Here is a 24,644-nt window from a genome sequence, read left to right as displayed (position 1 = left end):
AAGTGTCCAACTCTTGAGTTAGCTCAGGTCATGATGTCAGGGTGGTGATACTGAGCACTGTATCAGGCTCCACACTAGGCGTGGCGTCTGCTTGAGATTCTCTCTCTCTGCCCCTCCTGCTCACGTGTGCGTGTGCGCTCTCTCTCTCTCAAATAAATAAATAAATAAATAAATAAATAAATAAATAAAAGTTGGGAAGTCCTGAGGGGGGAGCACTCACATAAGTACCACTCACTGCAGCGGGCATCACCAGCAGAAAGAATTATTTGGGACAAGAGAGGACATTTTCCACATAGGAATACCATCTCCTACTTTTAAGAAAAAGAAGGAAGATCCCTGTCCCCCCAGCAACAGCGCATTAAGCAGGCTTGCAGCCAAGGAGAAACTGTCCAACCTCGAACTCATATTGTTCTCCACTCAACGTTTGTTTAAAACACCTCTCCCCGATTTCCTAAAAACTAACAGAAGCTGACCTTTCCTTGTCTCCAGACTTGCCTACCGCTCGCGGCAGCTTGCACGGCAGAACCGCAATCTCTCTTGCCTTTCCTGAATAAACTTGTTTTGCTAGTAAAGTAACTGGCTCTTTACTTTTTAGGGTTGACAACACAGACGGCATAAAAATGAACATGTCCCTGTGGCGCCAACAGGTGTGTCTGAGGTTACATCACCCGTTTATGCCTCACTGAATTCCACAGGCCCTGGTGCACGTTCTTCGCCCCTATAAATCACACGCTTGAGTTCGTGCTTCTCCTGGACTCCGCAGCGACTCTGCAGGGAGCAATAAAAGCCCCCAAACAGGGACGAAGGCACCAAGAGAATAGACTCCCCGGGGTGTTTTGGCATAGCACCAGATTCTGCAGATTGTGCTGGACAAGGGCCCGACCTGGCAGAGCCCGCCCTTCCCCCGGTCCTCCAAGGGACACGCAGGTGACGGCCGGCGGCCAGCCGGCACGCACTCGGCGGGCCCGCACTCCTCTGACCTCGGCCAGCATCCGCGCCCGCCACAGGCGCCCCGGCCCGGCCGAGCCCGACGCAGAGTCCACACGCCACCGCCAGGGCTGTTCCCCAAGCGCAGCGGGGACACGCCCCGGCAGGGAGCACGCGGGGCCAGCCCCGGAGACGCAAGCGTGGGTAACACTCCGCAGCTAAAACCGCCGACGGGAGCGACCGGGAGCAGCTGGCCGCCCCGCCCCCGTGACGTCACAGACCGCGCCGCCGGTTGCGTCATCGCGGCGCGCCGTTGCCGTGGAGCGCTGGACGCTGGTCGACCATGGCTGAGGTGGGCCGGGCGGCTGTGCGCGACCCCGGTGCGCTACTCCCGGGGGGCTTCTGGGCGGCGGTGGCCGTGTGGCTGGAGAGGCCTCAGGTGGCCAACAAACGTCTGTGTGGCGTCCGCCTGGAGGCCCGGCGGAGTGTTGGTGTGCCCCGGGCGGAGGCCTGCGGCCACAGTCCCAACACTGGCCCCGAGCAGGAGGAGCGGGCCGCGGCCGGACCCGCTCTGCGCTCCCCCGAAGGGGGCCTGGGCCCCGGGCCGAGCACAGGCCCCGAGCTGGGCACAGAGGGTCGCGGGCCCGAGGAGTCGCAGCCCCGGCGTCGGCAAGGGGAGGACCCCAGGGAAGCAGCCGCCGCGGCTCAGCTCGCAGGGGGCCCCGGGCAGCCCGGCAAGGCCCAAGTCGGGGAGGGCGAGTTCCCTGCCCCGGATCTGGATTCTCTCTGGGACGCTTTCTCTCGGAGCCTCTACGACGGCAATCTGGAGATGCTGGCCTTCCTCACCGGGTCCCGGGCCGGATCGCAGCCGGAGGCGCCGAGCGGGTTCGACGTGGTTCTCAGAACCGTCATCCCAAAAACAGGCCCTCATTGCCCGCTTGCAGCTCCGAGGAGAGATATAGTCGTGCAAGGTAGGAGTGTTTCTCGGTGAGAGGTAGAGTGAGGGAAGCGAAAATGAACCAAAAGGGGGTTTGGTCCTTGTGACTCGTTTCTGGATTTTTCTTCACCCTCCTGGAAGTTAAGTTAGGCTCCTCGCCCCGGAGGCAGGGACACAGGGGCCCACCTTCAGGTAAGGGCTGGGACCGTCCTGGCAGCTTTGAGGGGGCCTGCGGTCATTCTAGGGATGCAGCCTTGGGCTGTTAGGATCCGTGCCAGTGTTGAAGTTTCTATGCCAAGCTGAAGCCTAGTTGAGACAGGGCGCAGAGGAGCCTGGCTGGAGTTTGGTCAGGGAGAGAATCTTTGAGACAGGGTGCAGTTAGATTAAAAAGTATTATTTAAACCTCAGGTCAGAGAAAAGGCACTAACAGTTACTACGTCAGTACCTTTGCAATGTCCTAGGGAGGCTGTAATTTATTTATTTATTTATTTATTTACTTACTGTCTTTTGAGGGGACATGTAGAAATGTGTATTTCTAGTACAGAGAATGGGGTTACTGTCGAGGGGGGAGTGTCTGGAATGCTTGAGGGAGAAGGTGAAGGAGCTCCAGATGTTGAATGATGAATAGGAGTTTAGCAGGTGAAGAGATTAGTGGAAGGCCGGCTCGTGGAGCAGCTGGTGGAGGCCTCCCTCAGGTTCTTGGGTTTCAGAGCTGGCAGTGGTGTCCAGTCCTTCTCGTGCTTGCAACCTCTTCTTCTGCCTCCAGCTGGAGAAAGTTCTCCTCTTTTCTGGGCCCCTGTGACTGGCCTGAGCCCACCTGCCTAATCCTGGGTACTCCCTTTCCCAAGGTCTGTAGCCTTGTCACATGGCACAGACGCAGGCTGTGGGTATTGGGGAAGATCGCCTTCGAGAGGCTGTGGTACCACATGCAGCAATGCCAAATCGCTGTAGGTGCCTTCCCTCCCAACCCCGCTTCCCCACACTGTCCGCCTCTATGCCCCTGCAAGACTCTTGCCATGTGTCCCCTCTGCCAGGAGACTCTCCGTGATCCTGTCATGTCCAGACAAATTTAGGAGCTCTTCCAGCTTCTATTACCAGTGTTTGGTTACCTTTTACATTTCCCCTCTACCAGACAGATGTTGGTGAGTCAGTGCCCCAAGGCCTTCAGATATGGACGTCGGCATTCCCACATCGGCTTCCCTGCAGGGGAGAGGCAGTGCCCCTCTACAAGGGCTTTCTGCCTTCAGCTCCTGCTGAGTGTGCCTGCTGCGTGAGCCTGGCACCCTGCAGGCTCGGGATGCAGCAGTGGATAGGACATGAAACATGTCTGTCCTCCTGGGCGCTGTGGTAAAGGGGTGGGGAAAGCCCCAGGGGAGCAAAGTCAGGCTGAGTCATGGCTATGTTTAGTATTGCTTCTGATGAAACGGTGAACCAAGCAGTTTTGATTATCCCTGTCTTTTTTCCCCAGATGTCCTCAACGGTACTGTAACTTTTTTACCTTTGGAAGAAGATGACAGAGGGAATGTAAAGGTTGAGACGAGCAACGTGTATCAAATCCGGCTCAGTCAGAGCCAGGGAGAATGGTAAGAGCTAAAGAATGGAGTCCTCTTCCAGGGCTGTATGGTTTCCATCGCACGTCCGGGTAGCTGCCGAATTCAGGGTCATTGAAGAGCTGATGGTGCCTTTTGGCAGCTAAGTTGTGTGAGAACGTGTTTCCTGTTTCTGGTGTCATGACGTGTCATTGTTCCTGTTGGCACGGGGCCTGAGTCTGTATTCTTTACAGCCCACGTAGCCGGGATGATGAGTAGCACCTAGGTTTAGCCGAATCAGGTAATTGCAAATCCTTTTATTATTTTCTTTCTTACCACTTGGGAGTGGGGAGTGAGGATAGCTTCCTTTTTTATTTCCTGCCGAGGCTCACGTGGTTTTGGGTGTCACAGGTATTCAGTGGTGCTTATCACGAAAGCAGCAGTTCAGTATCCCCCTCACTTCCATGTGGCACTGGGGCTTGTAGCGTAAATGTGAAGTTTGGTATTTTTAAATGGAAAAGTCAGAGGAAGGTAGATTCACTTAATCACCCTGCTGCTGCTGTTTTCCTGAGAGCCACGTCTGGTGTGTACTTTGCAAAACAGCCTTGGGAACTGTGTCTGTTTAATCAGACTGGGCGTGGCACGTGGCTTTGTGTAACGCAGAGCAGTACAGTTGCGCCGTCACATAGACCTGGGTTTGCCCACTGGCAGTGTGACCGTGGGTATGTCACCTCTGTGGCCCTCAGTCTTCTCACCTATGTGATGGCTTTAATGATTCTTGAGCCTCTGAGGAGGGGCTAGGCTTCGTAGGGACCTGTTGCAGGCATAGGAGCTTGATGGCAATACTTAGGGCCTGGCTGAAGCCTCTTAGAATTGTCTAGAGACTGCCCGAGGAACTGGCCCCAGGCCCTTCCCCCGCATGCTGCTGTTGGAGAGTGGGGCCTGGGAGCAGGCCCCTGGGGGAAGGCGTGTCTCCCGTGGTCACCTGGGGGGCGCCGGTGACAGAGCTGGTAGGTGGCCACTGCAGGCATGTGCTCGCGGCTGCTGTGCAGGCGCCCAGCGTGGCGTGGCCGTAGCAGCGCACAGTACGTTCCATGTGTGGCGGTCACCTTCTTTGCTGATGGACTGAGGGCTCGGACTCGGCTGCCTGCTCCCACCTTTCCAGGTTGGCATTTCCTGTCCTTGCACCCCCGGGGAGCTGTCCTTTACGTCCCCTTAGGCATTCGGGCCAGATACTGAGTGCAAGTTAAATGGGGGTTGACTGGGCTGCGCTGTAGCGCACGGCACTCCTCGTGGGCTCCAGTCATCGCAGCAGTGTTGGTGTGCGCCCACCCCTCTCATGCTCCTCGAGGCACAGCGCGACACATAGATACACGCTCCGCCACCCCGGAGTGCTGCGTACCGTGAAGTGCCAGAAAACAGGTGAAATGCGTCTCTGTTCCCACGTCCCCTCAGTAGCAAAGGCAAAGGTGTTGTGTCAGGTCCGCGCAGAGGGGTGGGCAATGCCTCTGAGGAGGGGGCATCCCAGGTGAGGCCTGAGTGGATGAGGAGTAGGCCATGGGGACTCCGGGGGACACCTGGGAGAAGAGCATGAGACCCAGGGATGAGCAGGGGAAGGGCCTGACAGGGTGTGCCAGCCCCAGCAGGAAAGCGTCCAAGGTGAAGGGACTGGAAAGGGGAGCAGCCCAAGTCCTTCCCAGGCTCCTCCCACATTGTGAACTCCCCGGGGTGCCTGTTACTTAGGGGATGAGTTGTGTTCCTCTGATGCTCATGGTGGCGAAAAGCCTGACCATCCTAGCTGTGCCCCTCTTGCCCAGTTGCCCATGCCTCCACTTGTCCCTGGGGCCCCTGTTGAACGCCACTTTTTTTGTAGCCTTCTTTCTCCGCCCAACAAACTGGGTGTTCTCCCCTGTGCGCGTCCTTAGCCGTGGGGCTGGGCGCTCCACTTTCTGACCAGGAAGTATTTGGTGAGCCAGTATGCTCACACTTGAGTTGCACGTGTGAAAATAGAATGTTAGATCCTGAGACATCTGGAAGCTGGCTAATCAGTGTGTGAAGCAAACGGTAGGAGGAGCTTTGTTACACGTCCATCCTTCTGATGGTCTTCATAGCATAAGTAAACGCATTTTTAACAGCGTTTGTAAGAGAAGGATTCTTTCTGCTTTTGAAAAATGTGTTTTTCTCTATCTGTTGAAAGTTCTGCAACTCGTTCCCGGTTTTTGAGGTTTCAAGTCAAATATTTTGTGATTATAGCTGCCTTAACCTGTGCTCTCTCCTTTTGGTAAGTGATTTAAGAATGAGAATTGAAACTAGCTCTGCTTATTCATATCTCTCTTATTTTTAAAGGTTCATATCTATTTTAATTTTCTGTCCAGAAAACTGGCATTCAGATGGCATTGTTTACCCCAGACCCACCTGGCTGGGAGAGGTGCTGCTGGCCAGGCTGGCCCGGTGGTCTGTGGAAAGCAGGAGGAGCGGATTTAAAAGCAGCCTGTCCCTCATTTCCATCGTCAAGTATAGCAAGATGTACCAGATGCTTAAGGAGAAGCACAAAGACATGGTCAAGGTAACTGGGGAAACATCCATGGTTCCCTTGTTTTGATGAGGGGACATTGGCCAAACTATGCCAGATAAAATCATTTTCCAGTAAACTTTCTGGTGTATGCAGACACAGACATCAGGTCCAAACACAGCCACATAAGGGCCCACATTGCAGGAGTATTTTGACATACATAGGGCTGCAAACTGCAAAACTGTTGACAGATGATAAAGGATCTTTTTCTTTTCTTTTTGCACATTGCTACTTTTTTTCCAGGCAAATAAAAGGAAAGTATTTAATTGAAAATAATTGGATATTAGTTATGAAATTGCCACATTTCCTTATAAAAACTTGAGGATGTTTAAAGGAAATATATGAAAAATTAAAGTACAAAAGCATATACTTCCAGAAAGAAGATAAATATCAGAACATGTCCTTAACTTTATATTTAAGATGTGAAGGGACAGTAACAGCAAACCTCTGTGCTCACACCCAGAGGAGGAAATAAAGCTTCCCTAATGTGGGCAAACTTCTTTTGTAGTCTTCCTAGCATATGGCCCTCTTTGTGGAAGGAACCATGATTTGTCATTTCTATATGTGGTTTTTGGTTTTGTTTTGTTTTGAGGGGGGTCGCAGAGGGAGAGAATCTTAAGCAGGCCCCGTGCTCAGTGCAGAGCCTGACGTGGGGCTCAATCCCACGACCCTGAGATCATGACCTAAGCGAAATCAAGAGTCAGATGCTCAACCGACTGAGCCACCCAGGCGCGCATATGTGGTGTTTTTGTTTTGTTTTGTTTTTTTTAATCAGTTACCTATCGTTTTGTAACAGAGCACCCCAAAGGTCACAGGCTGGAGACAGTGCCCTTTCATTCTTGCTGAAGTGTGAGTCCTAGGCCTGGCTGACCTAAGCTAGGGGCCCCTTCTCTTCCAGATTCTGGCCTGAGAGGCCTTCATTATCTTATTAACTATTCAGTTCCTTCCGGAAAGGACTTTATCTATTATTCCAGTCTTTGAAATTGTCCTTAGTGAGACAGCCGACCTGTCTAATCCCCCACGACTAGAAATGGAAATCTGAGTGTGTAGCCTTGTCGTGGGTTTTTCCTCTTCTGGCAGCTGTCCGTTCTGCGTGTGACCTGTGCGGGCAGTGAGGCGTCACGCTTGTGCAGCCAGTGTGGTGCAGCTTTCGGAGCACTTGTTGGTTGTCCCGTGTGGCAGCGAAGCCTTTAGCTTTCCGGAGAGGGAGATGGGGACCACCTCCTGAGTGCTGCCCCTCACAGGTGACAGCCAGGTGCCAGCAGACCAGAGGGCTGGAGCCCCGGCCTCCTGACCCTTTGCTTTCCTCATCTGGGTTTCCTTGTTCATTTTCCTCGTCTAGATGAACGATGGGACAGGAGAGCTGAGCGTTCTCCTCGATGTCCAGTTGCTTCATCTAAATAGCTTACATATGTCATTTTTGTTGCAAAATCTTGCAGTGGACTGTAAGGCTCTTGACGTGTCCCGTTACACACATATGCGGTAAACGTTTTGTGTGTTTTCGTGCCGCTCTCTTACCGTGAGAGATTTATCATCAATGTCTGCCTTTGGAATGAGCTTTTTTAAAAATTTTACTGCCCGGTTAGTCTCGTTGGACTTATGCTGATGGGGCTACTTTAAGTGTAGTGAAATGGTGGCTGATGAGCAAACAATTACATGTGCCCTGGAAAATGTTTTAGATGTGGCCTGAAGTGACCGATCCCGAAAAGTTCGTGTATGAAGACGTGGCTATCGCTGCCTACCTGCTGGTAAGTGCGTGTCCCATCCCTAAGCCCCTGTGGGGTGGGGCAAGGTTGCTACCGCCGGCACTACCAGCGGTTAGCAGCAGTCATCCAGTCCTAACTTAGCGTACCGTTTGGTAGCACGTGCACGGGTTTGTGTGTGAGGAACACGTCTGCGCCCTGAATTCTAACCGCAGGGGCTCCAGCTCAGCCGGGGCTTTCCTGACGAACGCTCACCTTGGAGGCACCGTGTCGCTCGTGCCGCCGATGGGACCCCTGTGACAGGCACTTGCCCTCCAGTCCTGGCTCTGTCCTTAGCTAGCTTGCTAGTCCCCAAATTTGGGTGTGCCCTTGACTTAATAGTCTTGATTTTCTTATCTAAAAAATGTTTAGGCCAGATCATTTCTGATTTCCTTTCATCTGTGATTCTCAGAGCCTTTTTAGAAATCGCATATTTTGCTTTATCAGAGTAAACAGCCTAGAAGAACTGAGAGGAGGCATGAGGCACTAACAGTAATCTGTGAAGCTCTTGCCCAGAGAGGACCACTTTCAGGTGGACTCTCGCTGGGAGGAGAAAGCTTCAATGCCCCCACGGCATTAGGCGAAGGCAGCTCCTTCTGCTCACTTGTGCGTCACCTGCGTAACCCTAGGGCCGCAGAGCAGGCCTGTCCGCCCGTCCTGGAAATGCGATTTGTAATCCCATGCAGAGTTTGTGTCTGAATTATTCTTGGAGGGAGTGAATCAGGAACTGATTTTTTTTTTTTTTAACTTAGATTTTATGGGAAGAAGAAAGAGCTGAGCGGGGCTTGACGGCCAAGCAGTCCTTTGTTGACTTAGGATGCGGGAACGGTCTCCTGGTCCACATCCTGAGCACTGAGGGGGTGAGGTCCGCTTCCAAAGCCATTTCTAGTGCTTTTTCCAAGTGTCTTTGAGTCTGGCACAAGGTCCTTAAGGTCTTTCACTGCCGGTACCAGCTGGATCCAGAGCCTGCCTGGCTGTCGGGCTGGGACCGAGGAGAGCAGGCGGCCTGTGTGGATGGGGGCGCGGACAGCCATCCCGCTGGAGAGAGCGGGGCGCCTGTGGACGACAGACTTTGCACAGTATGGTTGCTGTGGCCGCCAGGCGCTTTTTAGGGAATGCAGCACGTCAGGGCCCCGGGAGGGGAGTGAGAGGCAGTAGGTTCTGCCCTCCAGAAGCTGGAATCCCCACTCAGAGGCCAGCTGCGCTCCCGCCGTGATGTACACTGGCGACACTGGTGTGTGCGCCGTTTTCTGGATCCGTGAAGTGAAGGCGGGACGTGCTTAGAACAGCCCTTGTCGCTCGGAGCAGTTCAGTGTGAGCCCCGAGCTTCCCCAGCCGGTGCCTCTGGCCGGCGTCCAGCCTTCCTGCGGAGTCACTGTCACCGGTGACCCCGGCTGACTTCTGACTGTAGCATTCTGCCCTGTGGGAGAGGCACTCCATCCATAGCTGTAGGAGCTTGAAATGGGGTTCTTAGAATGTACTTTTTATTTGCTTTATTAAAAAATGAGTTTGTAACGGTAATACCTGTAAACAAGGTGTCTGGTGGGTGTCAGCACATCGGGTGGTGACCTGCAGATAGGTGAGGGTACCTCACCCCAGGACACGGTACCTCGTGCACCCCTTCTCTCTCCCCGACTTGGAAATGAGCACGGTTGCCCCATGAGAGCCGGCGGGCACGGGCACACATCCTAGGGAAGAAGCAGACGCAGAGGAGGGGCCTTGTCTGCTGGCAAGCTGGAGGGGTGGACGGGCTGGGGCCTGGGCTTGACTCGGGGTCACAAGAGAGGCTCTGTGTCCAGATGTGTCTCCTGGGCCACTGGCCTTGTACATGTTTCCACACCTGGACTCCATTTCCCCTTTGTGAAGACTCCTGGTGACCCTTAGTGGAGTGTGGGCCCTGACCTGGGCCTTGTGGGGGTATGAGTGTCTGTGTGAGTTGCTGAGAAACCGCAGGTGCCACTGGTGAATGTGAAGGGTCTCTTGCATTCCACGCTGGTGGCAGTCCTTGCAGAGTTTAATTTGTTCTTGCTCATTTATTATAATGTATTGATGTTGACCTGTGAATTCTGAAATTCTTTTAGCATCCAGGCAGAGGGATCGATGTCCGAAGAAGAAAAATCTGGGACATGTATGGACCACAAACTTGCTTAGAGGTACTGACCTTGTTTGTTTGCTTTTGGCACGGTTGTCCCCTAGGGGTCCTTGTTTTCACAAGTGTGCCCAGTGCCAACCTTTCTAGGTTGTGTTATCTAGTCCTCACGCGGTACCAGCTGTTGGTCCCCTGTCACGCCCACTGTTCCCGGAGGGCAGGGCACACGCGCACTGCTCGCCATGAAGGCCCCTTAGCCTCTCGGCTCACGTCCTGTTCTTGACCGTGTTTTCAGATGACGAGTTTCACTACATAAATCCTCCTGCATCAATCTTAGTCCCCTTAAAAGAAGTCTGTCATAGGCCAAACTTGAGAAGGTTTGGATGATATTATCACAATGGTTTTCAGAAAGGTTTTACTTCAAATACACTTTCAGGAAGAGTTTTGAATGCCCTAAGGGATGCATCCAAAAACCAGGAGAAAAAGTAGAGATTTGCATATTTACCAAATCTTTGCATGCCTTCAGCCTGCCAGGCGTTCTCAAGTGCTGGTGGTTCAGCAGTGACAAAAGGCTCCTGCCCTGTGGGGGTGGGGCCCCCCACGATACACCGTGGGCACGGGGTCGTTGGTGTGGTACATGCTGAGGAGGGTGAGGGGGCCGCTGTAGGGCCAGGTCGTGCTGTGTATCTGGGGTGGCCGGGAGGGCCTCCCAGCAAGAGGGCAGGTGGCGAGGAGTCCGGGAGAGGAAGGTAAAATGCTCGGCCGGGCTGGGGCGGGGCCGCAGGTGTGCAGGTGCTCCGTGGGGCTGTGTAAGTGGGCCACACATTTGCTCTGAGCCGTCTAGTGGCCCGGCCTCCGGAGCCCATGACCATGGGGCCACAGTGAACCCAGGTCCCTGAAGCCTTGCTCAGGAATAGCTCACTTGTCCTGGTACCAGTCAGAGAGGAGTGTCTCCCCAAGGGAGAAAGTGACCGGCCCCCTGAGCAGCAGTCCCACGTCAGGTCTGGTGTCCAGTGTTTACGGCTTTGCTGTCGGTTCGAGGCCTCCGAGCCAGGCAGAGTGCTGACGGGACTTCTCATGTTCACTTTTTGCTGTGGCCAGCACAAGGGTGCACGGGTGTCAGGAAGAGCGTGACCGTCCCGGAAGCTCACGGGCGTCACCGTTACTCTCGTGACCCCACTCGGCCTGCTGCTCTGGTGAAACAGATCTCAGCTCTGCCATTTCATCTGTAAATAGTAAGGCTCTGAGACTTTTTATACTTTCTGCCTCACTTTCTTTTAAAGTGGAGAATAATATTGCAAAAAATAAAGATTAGTGGAAGGGAGTTCAGGGCTGCCTCTGTGGGCTCGTTTTCTTTATCTGCTGGGCAAAAGCTGAACATGAGTTTACAGCCTCTTTCAAAATCCTCGTTTGATTGTAAGCAAGGGGCTGCTGAAATCAAAACCACTGTCTTAAATAACATCAACTGTAAATTATGTTTTTATTCATGCAGGCCATTTAAAGGGAAATAGGCAACTTTAAATCTAGACTGGGTGGGAATAGAGAATAATATCACAGTTTTGTTTTTCCTGTTTTTAAGTCATGTATGTATCCGTTGAGCGGTACTGTTTTCGGTATTTTAATATATGTGTAAGTAGAAATCCATATGCTTATTTAAGAACCAGAAAGACTGTAGAGTTTAAATTCTTTTGTATACATCACGTCTGCAAAACACCCCCAGTTTTGTTGTGCTACAGAACAGCCTTGAAAGTGAGGGTGTCATAATGGCCTCCCAGTTTGTTTTGATCAAGGAGTAGAGCCGCACTTACTTCCCTTGGGGGTTCGTTCTTCAGTTTTAAAATTAGGAGGATTTTGAGTGGTCGTATAGTATCTTTTCTCTCTGTCTTTCCGGTTCTTACCAACAGACCCATTGTTGGGGCCTGACATCAGTCATTCATGATGGCCATTCTTAAATCATGAAATCAAGCTGTTTTCGGCTTAATTACGGGAATTATCGGAATGGTTAACCTGCCTGTGGAGTGGGTTTTCACTTGGTGTCTGAGTGTTTACATGAGATCGCACGACCGCAAAGGCTTATTCTGCCAAATTTAAACTGCTCCCATCTTATCTTTCCTTGTGCTGTCGTGGGTCTGCTTCATCACGTAGGTGGACAGACGTGAGGTTGCGTGATGCACTATGTGACACACTTGAGTCAACTTCAGACCTGCTTGCGTTCCACTCACTTGCTCCGACTTTCTGGAGCGTGGAAACCGTTGCTTTGTCCCACCTCCCGTGGCTCGTGTATGCTGCTGTGCAGAACCACGTTTGTACAGCTTAGGAAACGATGAGCACTCAGAGAGCATCGTTGGTTTCTTAGCGATGACACCAGAAGCTGCCGTATTTCACACCCGTGTAGACGCGGCCCTACGTTCAGGTGCCTGCCCAGCATCCACGAGGCCCCGGGGGCTGAGACCACGCCCAGCAAGCCGAGGTTCCGCGGGGCCTCAGCAGCTCTGGGCTGCTTTACTGAGCACCCGGTTTTGTTTTGTGTTTTTCTTTTAGGAAGGTGCAATCACCCCAAATGATAAGACCCTTTTCCCTGACGTCGACTGGTTAATTGGTAACCATTCCGATGAACTGACGCCGTGGATACCTGTCATTGCGGCCCGGTGAGCAGGTGGTCGGGGCAGTAGGGCGGATGGCGGGGAATGTTTTGGTGCCTGAACCTCGCGGTCCAAATCTCGCCGCCGGTGGCTGTCGAACACTGCAATGGAGCTGGTTGAGATTGTTGAGAGGACAGTGTGCCGAGCATGTCGGGTCAGGGTTAAAGTCTGCAGACGTGCTTCACGGCATTCTTGTGTTGAACGGCGCTCATGAAAACTGATGACTTCTGCTGCGGGGTTTACAGCCAGAGCTGAGAGACAGGGCACGTTGGTGGAAGTTTTCTCCCTGACAACAACAGGGTCGGTCTTCAAAGGAAAAGTGTGTGACAGTAGTGACACTTGTAGCGGTATTTATCTCCCAGCCCAGGGGCTGTATGCGGGGCGGTGGTGCTCCTAGGTCAGGAGGAGGCGTCGCGAGGATGCAGGTGACGTTGCTGCCCTGATGTCTTGTGGCTGCGGCTTCTCATCCAGGGTCTTTTGAACTGTCCTGGCTCTCGAAGAATCACATAGGTCAAGGCACAAGTACTTAGCCTTTGCTGTGTCTGCCTCCGAGGTCCGTCCCTCCCAGCCGAAGTCTTAAGCGCTTCAGGAAGTCTTATGTTTCAGTTGACGAGAACAACTGCAGTAGGGAAGGTTTTTATAAAAGTAACTAGATTCATGTTTTATGCCATGCTGCATTGTTTCTAGAAATTGAATTAGGGAGAGGTGTTACTCGTTTTCTCATCTAGAAAACATGGGCAGCCACCAGCACACGTGTGTGTTACCCCAGTGCTCGATAGCCATGCGGCTTCCCGCTGAATTTTCTTTTGGTTTTTGTGGGTTGATTTCGAAGGTCGTCCTACGGCTGCCGTTTCTTTGTCCTTCCCTGCTGCTTCTTTGACTTCACTGGAAAGTACTCCCGGAGGCAGAGCAGGAAGACTCAGTACCGAGAGTACCTTGATTTCGTCACGGAAGTGGGGCTGGCCTGCGGGTTTCACATCGAGGAGGACTGCCTGCGCATTCCCTCAACCAAAAGGGTGCGTCCTGGTCACCGTGGGCTCACCGTCCTCGGTGAGGTGCTGGCGTCTGGATGGGGGGCTCAGGGCTGTGTCATAGAACCACAGGGGACACTGGCGTTCGGCACTGGGTGCGTTCCAGAAGCTGCCTGTGCTGATCTCAGCATCTCATCCACGGGTGGCGTTTGGAGGGCTTAATCTGCCCCCACGGCCCCTCCCGTGGCAGCTTTGCAGGACCCTCGCGGAGTCTTCATTTCCTTCCCAGAAACTGCGTGTGACTCTCGGGGACCTGCCCAGAGTGGACGTCAGCCTGACTTGTGTAGCAGTGGCCCAAGTGTCATCTAAGGCTGCCCGCTCTAAGTTCCGACTCCTGGGGTTCCCCAGTGATTGGCCGAAATTGAAGTTTGGTTCAGAAGTTCAGAATGATTCCCGTTTTCTCCTTACGTGCTTCATGGCCGACTCGGCAGCGTTCCCGCTCACCCTCTGAGCCATCGGTTTGTGGTGGTCTCTGATGGCTTCCTTTTGTCAGACCCCATGGCCGTCAGTGTGCTTTTTTTGAGCAGCAAAACACAAAAACCGATCATATCCAAATTATAGGCTCGATTGCTTGACGTGGCAAAAAGGATCCAAGACAGGTGTGAGGTGAACTCTTGGCTTTGCCACCTGCTAGCCGAGAACTCTCGGGAACATTGCATACTGTGCTGTGTCCTCATGTGTCCAGCAGGGAGGAGATAACGCGGCGTCTTCATCGTAGGCATTCAGTGGTGGTGGTGACTGGGGCCCACGTGGCCTCAGGTACATCCTTGCTGCCCATGCAGTCACTGCTCAAATCACTCTGAAAGCTTCCTTTAGGACTCCGCTTTGGAGCCATGGTGTCATTCTCGTAAATGCCCTCATGTTGGCAAGTCACTCCGCTGAAGCTTGAATTGAGTCAGGGAACCCCTGGGATTTGGGTCATGTGGGTACAAGGCTCCCACAGTTTGGGATTTCCCTTGTCTTTCCGTTGTCTTGCTGAAGAGCACGTACCAGTCCTTAATCTCTCCGAGCCTCAGCTTTCTTGTAACTCGGTGGTTTGGGGGGCAAATGCAAGAGCAGATGTCCACACAGCAGCGATCCCCACACAGAGGGCTGATGACGCCCGGCACGCTTTTTCCCAGGCAGGACATTACATCACCTGCCCGGGATCACTCATGGAGCCAGTGGCACAGCTGGAGTGTGGTGAGGGGTGGCTCTGATGCAATTAGAGCCGCTTTCTTTCATTGCCTGTAACATGGCTTTGTGGCTCACGCCCAGGAAGGAAGTCGAGACACTGTGCTCGGGGCGGTGTTGCTGGACCAGCCTTGCTTGCCCCGGGGACACCTGTGCGGCAGCCTTCACCCAGATGTACAGAGGAGGAGAGCACGGAATGGGCATCCGTGCTGCACTGGGTCCAAAGAAGGACGTCTCGTTGTGAGAGCTCGGGCCTACTGTCAGTGTCTGCACTTGCGGGTCACACAAAGGGTCCCACAGGTCAGGTGTTCAGAGTGGGCATGGCCGTGAGCTCGGCAGATGTGCACTCGTGATTTGTACCCATGTGTTAGGGCTCTGAAAGTCCGAGCCATGAGATTCTTCATGGGCTTTTGCTCTTGGCTTATTTTGGACGTTTTTATTGGTATTGGTTTTTAAAATAAGCATTTCTTGCATGATAAATGTCTAAAACTTTAATTTGTGCTGCAGAACAAGAGAATTGAATGGAAACCATTGACATGCTGTAGGAGCCTGGTAAAATACTCTGCTGTTTTTCACATGCAGGTTTGTCTCATTGGGAAATCCAGAACATACTCGCCTGCTGGAGAAGTTTCCATGGATGAGCAGAGAACCCAGTACATTAACAGCAGGCGGGGCCGCCCTGTGAGCCCACATGGCGAGGCGCCTGCCCCTTCTCCATCCCAGGCCGCTGAGGGATGTGCGGGTCACCCCCACGGGCACCAGGCTCTGGACTCCGGGGCTGCCGAGGGAGGGGCAGAGGCCCAGGCCGACCAACTCTGGCTGTCTGGATTTCAGCCTAGAGAAAAAGCTGAGCGCGTGAGGAATTGTGCCACTCTTCCTCGGGATTTTATTGACCAAGTGGTTTTGCAAGTGGCACATTTGCTGTTGGATGGAGAGCAGTTAAACCCAGGAAGTGCTCCACGCGGCGGCTCGAAGGCCTGGAACCGAGGAGGTAGGCCCCCAGCCCCCAGCCCCCAGACCCCCAGCAGCTGCGTGCCTGCTGGCTTTCAGGCAGTATCTCGGCTCTCCTTTAGGACCAACTTAAAATTGTGTGGTTGTTTTTAATTATGTTTATTTTAAAGAGACATCGATGGTGAATAGGCCACTTATACACTTGTTGAAGTTTTCCTTGTAGTTCCCGTTAACGTGCAGGACTCGGTTCCCTTAGAGGAAGGCGCTGAGGGCAGAAGGGTAGCATTCGGGTCCTTAATTAACCTCTACAGAATTGTCCAGGCTTCAGGGTGTGGAGCCCTTTATTTTCAATTTAAAGGAGTTATCCAAACTGAACACAGAGTCCTGAATGCCAGGAAAGTGCACTGTTCCCTTGACAATAAGGTAACATTTTGGAGATGTAGTCTGAGAACATGGTTCTCTTTGAAATCCCCAAAGTGCAAGACTCAGACGTGATGAAAGGGAGAAAATTATATCTGATTGTTCTCATAGGATGGGTAATGTGCTGAAATCAGTGGCATTCAAGAGAGATAGGGACCAAAGTGTGGGCTTCAATGATTTTGTAAGGTGAGTGTTTCAAGTCCTAGGCGGCTAGGCTGGTCCAGGCTGGTTTCTTTCCCGCCCGGCGGCGCCAGAGGGCGCTGTGCAGCTGGCTGGGTCAGGCAGCACCAGCGACTTTCCTCTGAGTTTTTGGGGTCACTGGAGGAGCTGGGGGAGCCCTCCCTCAGCCTGTCAGGGGCTGCTGCCTGGCTGGCCCGTGAGTAGAGGGCGCAGGAGGAGCGGTGAGCCTGACCTCCCCCACCCGTGAGGTTGTCCTGCTCTGAGCCTCCACGGCTCTTGTGTACTTGCCATGGGGCAGCGCCGGGGAGCATCTCCCCTTCTCTGCGAATCACCCTGGTGGCGTCGATTGGAGGGCCTCTCTAGGGATGTGGTGGCAGCTGTGGCCAGAGCCCCCGCTGCAGGTGGCTGACCATCCGTGTAACTGGGCGCCAGCCCTGAGGCCTGTGGGCGGCTCTGTGGGTGGGCACTGCACTTCCTGGTGCACCCTGCTGAGGCGGGGCCCGAGTGAAGAGGAGGGCGAGCTGGGTGGGGTCTTCCAGTGGGGCTTCGAAGGTGGGGTCTTCCAGTGGGGCTTCGAAGGGCCCGGGAGCCCACAGCAGGTGGGCAGGCACCTCAGAGAGGTTTGGGTGAGTCTGAAAACGTGGAGTTGGACCTTCAGACCCAGGAATGATTGCGCTCAGGAGGTGCTTGCCGGTGCCTGGGACGGACTCTGGCCGCAGCAGACGGAGTCCTCTCCTAGGCTCAGACGTAGAGAGCGGGTGGCTCTGATCGTCGGGTCTCGGGTCCCAGGTGGCCCGCCCAGCGGAAACAGTGGAGCTGGTGGGTCATTCTCCCCGCGTGGGTCTCAGTGTCTGGGCCTGGCCTGTGGTGCTCCCGTGACGTGGACCTGCGCCCTGGGCCTCTCAGCCCACAGGTTCCTGCCCTCGGGTGGTCTTCCCACCTTTGGGTTGCTGGGATTTAGTGGCCCCTCCGCAGCCTGCCCCTGTGTGGCGTACGCGCGGGTCCGTCCCCAGGCCCTGCAGTGATCTCGGCAGGGGAGCACAGGACAGGAGGGGTGCTCCTTGCCCTCACAACTGCGGCAAGACGTGCACATGGCCGAGGATGAGCAGCCGGGAGTGGCGTGTGGAGCTGTGCGTGTGAGCGCCGCGTCAGGAGCTTGCGCGGGGCCAGAGTCACGAGGGGCAGGGAAGGCTGTGTGGGCCTGTTGCGGCCTTCTCCTTGGGCATCCTGCGTGCTCTCGGAACGGGTTTGAGGCCGCGGAGAGGTGCATCTTGAAGGTCGGCCGGGCCTGGGTGGATGGACTCCCAGCCACAGGGCGGCTGCTCCCCGGGGCATCCGGGGCCGGGCCACACAGCCGCGCTGATTTTCTGTCTGGGAGGCAGGCCTGTGTCCGCCGGCCTGCAGAGTCGTTGGGTGGGCGTGGGGGAGACCCCCGGTGCAGGGCTGGCAGGCGGGAAGTCCCTGGCATTGCAGGTGGTGGGGGCTCGGCCCGTGCGTTCCAGCTCCGTGGTGCGTGGCACGGACTTGGGGCGAAGGTCATTCTCAGCGCCCGTCCCGCTGCCGCGGGTGAGGGCCAGATGTGACGGAGCTAGCACGTCCCTGGGGCCGTGAGCCTGACTGTTTAACAGCGTCCAGCAGTCTTGATGGTGTCGTTGGGCAAACACGGTTTTCCGCAGGAAGCCTCTCCTTGGAGGAGGTCGCCCAGGAGCTGGACAGGGAGACGCTGCGGCGCCTGAAGCGGGAGTGCGGCGGCCTGCAGACGCTGCTCAGAAACAGCCACCAGGTGTTTGAAGGTAAGGGCACCGAGCCTGCCAACGCACTCGTTTCTCAGGTCGGGGGACGCGCTCCACCATCCCTGAGTCAGAATGCTCTTCTCCACAGACTGCCATCACTGCCCCCGCTTCTCCTATGAAGTAAAGATTGCTTTATTCTTTTAAAAAATGTTTAAAAATGTATCTATTTTAGAAAGAGTGCACGCACGCACACACAAGTGATCAGAGGGGAGGGGCAGAGGGAGAGAGAATCTCTAGCAGGCTCCCTGCTGAGGGCCGAGCCTGATGTGGGGCTCAATCCCCGGACCCTGAGATCCTGCCCTGAGCTGAAACCAAGAGTCGCACCGCCCAGGGACCCTGGAGTAAAGTTTGCTCTGGAGGAGATTTAGACTGCCAGGAAAGGGGGAGGGAGAGGATCGCGTCCCCTGCCCAGGCCCAGCTTCTGCCCGCTGAGCATCTTCCACCAGGAGGGACGTTGGCCACACCTCTTCTCTGAATTTCTCTAGCCCCTCAAGGCATGACCCCCCACCCCGGTCTGGCCTTACCCCTGTCCAGGATGTGCTCACGCCTCACATGGAAGGAAGGGCAAGTCTGAAAGCCTCCTGGTGGGGTGTCGCTGGAGGACTTTGTGGGCGGGCGGTTGTTATTTCCGTTGGCTCTGGGCTCCTGCAGACTGGAAGCATCCTGAGCTCCCAGCTGGGGCCTGGGCAGTTAGAGGAGGGAGCCCTGATTCCTGTCCCCTTCCCTGCCCTGCTTGCCTGCCCCACGCTCCAGGCTTCTGGGATGGCCAGGAACCTGTGCCCTTTCACTCGGTCTGCCCCTGGCCTCCCGGGACGTCCGGGCTGGTGGGGAGGGGACGTGGAAGCAGTGCTCACATGGGGACCTGGGCTGGAAAGAAGCTTCCCTCGTTTACAGTGTTCAAGCATACACCCACTGTCCAGATGTTCGGTCATTTGTCATATGTGGTTCTTGAAGCTCTTTTCCCCCTTTTCTTTGTGGGTGTATTTTAGAGTGAATCCCAGCCTATCTTCTCTGTCACCCCTGAGTGCTTCAGCGAGGGGCGTCGGGTATCACCGTATCACTGTAGTGCCATAGGCACGTTTCCCCCAGAGTCTTGCTGTGCAGTGAAGCCTACCCTCCTCCCAGGAAGGAGGCAGGAGGGCCATGGTGGGGACATGATATCTGGGCTGGGACTCTGTAAAGGGGATGAAGAACAGCATTCCTGAAGGATCTGGGCTGGGGAGGAGCAGGATGGGGCCATGATGGTTGTGGGTGGCCTGCAGCCCCCCAGGCTGTGAGGAGGGTTTGGGCCTCTGTGATGGGAAGCAGGTGCAGGGCAGGTACAGGGTGTGCAGATGGTAGGTTCTGGGTGATCAGGCACGAAGATGGGCTGACAAGTGGGGTCCAGAGAAGACCAGGCCAGCAGGGACTGCGCAGCTGCTGAGGTGAGCTCCTGCGAGCGTGTGCTGCCTGCTGGCCTCGTACCCGGCCTAGCCGCACCCACTGCTGCCAGGCTTTGGCCTCCAGGTTGCCGTGTGTGGCCCCCTGGCTTGTGTTCCACTCACTATGCTGCTTCCTGTCCTGCAGGCTGCCGCAGCTGGCTCCCTGCCCCCATCCCTGTGCCCTGGGCCCTCTGGTGGTGTTGCCGTAGTGCTAGACCACAACCTAGACACCTTTCCTAAGCTGCTTCCCATCTGCCCCCACCCGGCCCTGCCTCGCTGGGCCCCAGGGTCTTGTGTGCTTCTGTCACTCGGCCTCCTGCATTTGGTCACATCACTGCCTCAGCTAGACGTGCGCTCCCTGCAGGTGGGGCTGGGCTTGAGCCCGAGAGGAGCCCGTGTCACAGGATGAAGGCAGTAGCCCCTCGAGGAGGGCACACTTCCCTGACCCCTCCTCACAGGGAGATGGTGATTGGTGCGAGACCATGGGAGACCAGGCCATGAGGTGCCCCCTGTGAGCAGAGCCTAGGAGGAGGGGGAGGCCCACACGCCTTGTCTAGGGATGCGGGCAGTTATCTCAGCCCCAGGATTTGGGTCAGTCCCCACACCCCCACTCTTGTGCCAGTGACTCAGGGCAGGTGGCCAGGGCTGATGGAAGCGCATCTATCTGTCCATTCCCAGCCTGTAAAGCTAAGGGGGTTGGGCGCTGTCACCTTCTCTTCCCTGCGCATGTGTGCACATGAGACATGAGAGCTTGGGTGAGCGTGGCCCCCACGCATGCACGGGAGAGCTTGGGTGCATGCGGGCCCCCCCACATGCACGGCAGAGCTTGGGTGCACACGGCCCCCCACGTGTGCACAGGAGAGCTCTGGGCTGTGCGCGGGTGTGCGTGGCCCCCACGCGTGCATGGGAGAGCTCGGGTGCGCAGGCTTACAGTGCCTTTGGGTGGCCCGGGTACCCTTGTGGAGCTAGACTTTGTTTTCGATTAAACCTGGTTTTGCTCTGAGAAATGCTTGTGATGGCATTGAGGGCTGTACGCGGAACCGGAGTCTCCATGTTTGGGGTGGCTGCAAAGGCCGGGGCGTGGGCGGGCAGGACCCCCGCCGTGGGGTGGAGCCACGGGGAGGAGGGCGGCCTTCCCGACCTGAACCCTAACCCGGCCAAGCTCTGGCACAGCTGCCTGGGCCCTGCTCTCCATGTCACAAGGCCTTTGTCAGGGAATACGCCCACTGCAACCCAGAAGGGCTGCGCTTCTGTTTTTCCCAGCGTGGCTTTTTGTTTAACTTCTTGAAAGCATACCTTTTTTTTACCACTATAAATATGCACGTATGTGATTGCTTTTCTATGCAGTTCACATGGGGGGGGCACATTTATTTTTGGAAACACTTCTGAGGAGGCGGCTTGGGAACTGAGCTCTGAGTAAACATTGCGCTCACAGTCATGCAAGAACCATGCGGGAGGCTGCTCTGATCTGTGAGGCTGTTTTCAACGAGAGCGGCTAGTCTCTGGTCATGTTTACAGGGCGGAGGAGATAAGATGGATTTTGGATGCCCTCCGTTCCGCCAGCGCTGAGCACCTTGTGAGGGACTGGCTGGTGCCCGGGCGGGCGTGTGCTGAGGTCAGGGGCCGGGGGGTGCGGTGGGGGGTGTGGTGGGGGCGGCCCTGGCCGAGTGGTCTGTGCCTGCGGTGCCGTCACCCCCTGTGCTGGCTGTGGTGAACGTGTGGCTGCCGCTGACAGGTGGGGGCTTGCCCAAAGTCTCTCCTGAATGGAGAGGCTGGCCTGGCAACCCAGGCCACGTCTGATCAGAACATGAGCATGGTGCACTGTTCCGGTAAACTGTCCATAGTGGTTTTCCAGAATAGCCTGCCGCCAGTTCCTCAGAGCGCTTTGGCTGTGGTAACGTCTGCTGTCAGAAGCGGGTGGGGAACGGCCCAGCAGGTCCTGTGGGCTGTGTTCAGCAGGTCCGAGCCAGTGCGTACTTCTGGGAGGAAACGGAACGTCAGATCAGGGACATTTGGTAGAATGTATTGTGTTCCTGCGATTCCATTTTAGAATCAGGAGCATATTTCCCAGTGGGGACAGTCCACCGGTACTCTGACCCATGAGCTGGCTGGAGTGGGTACAGGTGCCCAGGCCTACCTGGGATGGGAGCTGGGGTGTCAGGAGGGGCCCAGAGGGAGCTGCCCTGGGAGCTGCAGGCGGGAGCACGTCACCGTCTCTGCCAGGGCCGGTCCTCTGTCATTGGTGCCCAGGCCCCCTTTCTCCTGACCCTGCAGGTGTTGCTCCAGAAACATGGTGAGGTGCCCTCTGGACTCACAAAACCACTGTGGAGGGAGGGCCTGCTGAGGGCCAGCCTCTCTTCAGGGGAGAGGACCCCTGTGGAGGCTTTGGCCCCCACCCCGCCCTTTCCCCCAGGTTTCTCTTGAACACGTCCAGGCCTCTGGCCAGACTGAGGGCTCCTTGCCTTTTTGGGGCACATACCCCAGGTCCCTGGTGGTAGTCTCGCCTCGGGGCTCCTTCGGGACACACTTCAGGGCCATGTCCTTCTGCTGCGGGGACATCCAGTGAAACCCTGACCTGAGCTCTCACATGAGGAAGCGAGGCATCAGCCTTGTGGAGAGCAGGGCAGAAGGCCAGGCCAGCTCTGAGGGGGGACAGCCGTGCCAGGCTCTGAGTAGGTGATTCTTGACCGCCGTGACAGATTCCTCCGATGTGGCCTCTCTGCAGCTCCTTTCTCTGATTTAAGGGAAAATGTTTAATAAATGGCAGTCTACAGAGACAAACAGTCTCATTATGGCCATGACACGAGGTCATTTGAAAGCAAACTCCAAGCTTTAATTTGTGCTTTCAAGTTCTCATTAGAAATTAGAGAGCCAAATTTACTCAATAGGCTTCCTTTGTTTCTCTCTGAGCCGGTCTGTCTCCGGGTGGTTTGTAGCTTCTGGGGAAAACCAGGATGGATTTGGCTGCTTTGGACACGTTTCTGTGCAGTTGCTGGCTTCTGGGGATCAAGTGGCCAGGTGAACGCTTGGGGGGAGTGTTGGCTCAAATGGGGGTGACTGGTTCAGGAGGCAGCTCAGTGGGGGGCCCGGCCAGCTGCTGGGGCCATACCCCCCAGTTCCCATGTCCTGCGGTGGCCCCCAGCCCTGCTGACGGGGCTGCTGTACCCCTTCCCACTGTTTGCATTTGGGTGCTCTGGCTGTGCAGGGTGCCGGTAAACCCTCATCTTTGCTTGTTTTCTGTTTGATACGGAGGTGAGCTTCCCCAGGACAGATGTCACTGCAGCTTCCCAAGTTGTACCCGAATCTGGGACCACACGTGGCTCTTACGCCCTGGTCTCCCAGGCCCTCAACATGTTGCCCACAGGCCCATCCTGGTGTGGCCCCAGCCACTCATCCGTGGTCAGGTGGACCCTCAGTTTCCCTACGGTTCTTCACCCCGGCTTCTGGTGTCCAGTGCACGCCTCCTGACAGCCCCTGACCCCTGACGCTGGCCCCTCCAGGCTCCCCACCCTGCTCTTTGCCTGTTCCCTCTGGCCCTCCCTCCCACCCCCCTGCCTGCCCTGCCAGGCTTAGGCTCTGGGCTCAGCCTCCACCCGCGCTCGCCCTGCAGGTGTGGACGGCCAGTGTCGGGGGCTGCAGTCCCTCGTCTCCGTCCTGCTGGGGCACTGGTGCCCCATAGTTGGGGCTTCCCAGGCCCTGGTGAGTCGGTGGACTTGGAAGATAACACCTGGGCCGTCTTCTCTTTGTTCCGAACACAGTTCTGAATGGGAGGGTTCACATTCGCGACTGGAGGGAAGAGAAGCTGCAGAGGCAGCGGCACCCAGAAGCAAAGCGGAAACTCTTCTCGGAAACTTTCAAGACCCGCGCCTGCTGGTTCTTCAGTCACCACCCTGACGGCTGTGTGCTGCCTGCAGACAGCTGCCCGTTTGCCCACGGGCCCGCAGAGCTGCGGCCGCCCCAGACCCCCAGGAGGAAGAAGCAGGTTCTGGGAGCTGCTTCCGCCCCGCGAGTGGAGGCCGGCTGTGGGAGGCCAAGACGGGAGGAGCACGCCCCGGCTCCTCTGGGGACCGCAGACTCTGCTGGCTGGGGTGACTTCCTCCGGGTCCCCCCGTAACGTGACCCGTCAGTTACACCCACACCGGACACCGCGGAAGCTGACGTCCCTCCCGCCCCATCGGAGTGCAGCGTCTATGTGTAAGTGAGGTCACACCTGTGGTCAGCGTCTGTATTCCAGAAAGAGCACGGGACTTCTTGCAGCATCTCGTCGTTGTGAAGGTGGAGGAAGTGCCCGGACTGTCCAGCCCCTCTCGGGGACCTGGCTCTGGCTCGCCTGGCTCATGTGTGAGAGCGGGCTCACCCCCAGGGGCGCAGCCGGTCCCGCCAACTCCAGGCTGTACTGGAAACCCAGCTGCTCCGGTGCCCATCCCTAGATGGGTGTTGTGTCAAGGCTGTAACACTTACACGTGCAGGTTACTTTTAGTTACAGAGAATAAAACACCCGTGAGCTCTTACAGCCAGGTCACTCTAGGGGACGTGAAAAAAATCCTGTGATACACAACAAGGCCAGGAAATCTAAATATCACAGCGAAAACCCCTCCTGCCCCTTCCTACTAGATCTTCTCCCCAGAAGTGCTGTTAGCAAATCTTTTGCTTCTGGGGGAAAAAAAATCCTCTGTGTTTCTGTTTGAGATTATTTTTTTCAGTTTTACATAAAAGGTCACGTTGTGCACTGTCCTGCCCTTCATGTTCCGCATGGCGTCCCCCGGTGACTTCTGTAGTGCAGTATTCTGTGGTGTGGGTATTCTTGGTTCGCTCGTGGCAATGGGAATGAACTCATCCCTTTCCCTGAGAGGCGACTCCGCTCGGTGCAGCCCAGGGGTGTCTGGCCAGCCCTGCTGCCCGGGTGGGGCCGGGGGCCGTGCCTGCCTCCCTAGCCCCGTGTGGTGGGAGTGTTGCTCCCCACTCCACCCCCAGCCTCTCCCTTGAAGGAGGCTCCTGGGAGGAAGGCCTGTTTGGTGCCAGCGGCCGTAGTGGTGCCCCTTGGGCTACGATTGGCTTGGCCAGTGCGGATGGAGCTGCTCTGACCTGCGAGGCGTGAGGAGCCCCGTCCTGCCGTGTTTGCAGGGGATGCCTGGTGTAGGCAGCTGTGGCTGGCCAAGCAGAAGGAGAAAGGCCCGGCTTCCCGTGGTAGCCGTGAGCTAGGTTAGCCCGGGCCGGGGCCGCGGCCTCCCTGCCTC

At 55.9% G+C, this 24,644-nt stretch overlaps 1 protein-coding gene across 1 annotated transcript; it reads left to right on the top strand.

Annotated features, from left to right (window-relative positions):
* Positions 1 to 1,270: 1,270 nt before the first annotated feature.
* On the top strand, positions 1,271 to 24,136 carry TRMT44 (tRNA methyltransferase 44 homolog). Its single transcript, XM_026485882.4, has 11 exons — positions 1,271 to 1,898; positions 3,333 to 3,447; positions 5,740 to 5,959; positions 7,645 to 7,713; positions 8,460 to 8,567; positions 9,789 to 9,860; positions 12,338 to 12,444; positions 13,271 to 13,454; positions 15,225 to 15,633; positions 17,870 to 17,986; positions 23,166 to 24,136. The coding sequence occupies exons 1-11, from the start codon at positions 1,271 to 1,273 to the stop codon at positions 23,519 to 23,521; spliced, it is 2,385 nt and encodes a 794-aa protein (XP_026341667.2). The 3' UTR covers positions 23,522 to 24,136.
* The last annotated feature ends 508 nt before the right edge of the window (positions 24,137 to 24,644 follow it).

Source organism: Ursus arctos, unplaced genomic scaffold, assembly GCF_023065955.2.
Source record: "Ursus arctos isolate Adak ecotype North America unplaced genomic scaffold, UrsArc2.0 scaffold_9, whole genome shotgun sequence".
Lineage (NCBI taxonomy): Eukaryota > Metazoa > Chordata > Mammalia > Carnivora > Ursidae > Ursus > Ursus arctos.
The sequence above is the reverse complement of the archived record's forward strand: the minus strand, read 5'-3'. Positions and strand labels throughout refer to the sequence as shown.

Excerpts from the sequence above, each read along its gene's own strand:
- TRMT44 (XM_026485882.4), top strand. The coding sequence starts at position 1,271 with ATGGCTGAGGTGGGCCGGGCGGCTGTGCGCGACCCCGGTGCGCTACTC. Across the intron at positions 13,455-15,224 it reads GCATTCCCTCAACCAAAAGG|GTTTGTCTCATTGGGAAATC; the intron begins GTGCGTCCTGGT and ends TTTCACATGCAG. Across the intron at positions 15,634-17,869 it reads GAAGGCCTGGAACCGAGGAG|GAAGCCTCTCCTTGGAGGAG; the intron begins GTAGGCCCCCAG and ends GGTTTTCCGCAG.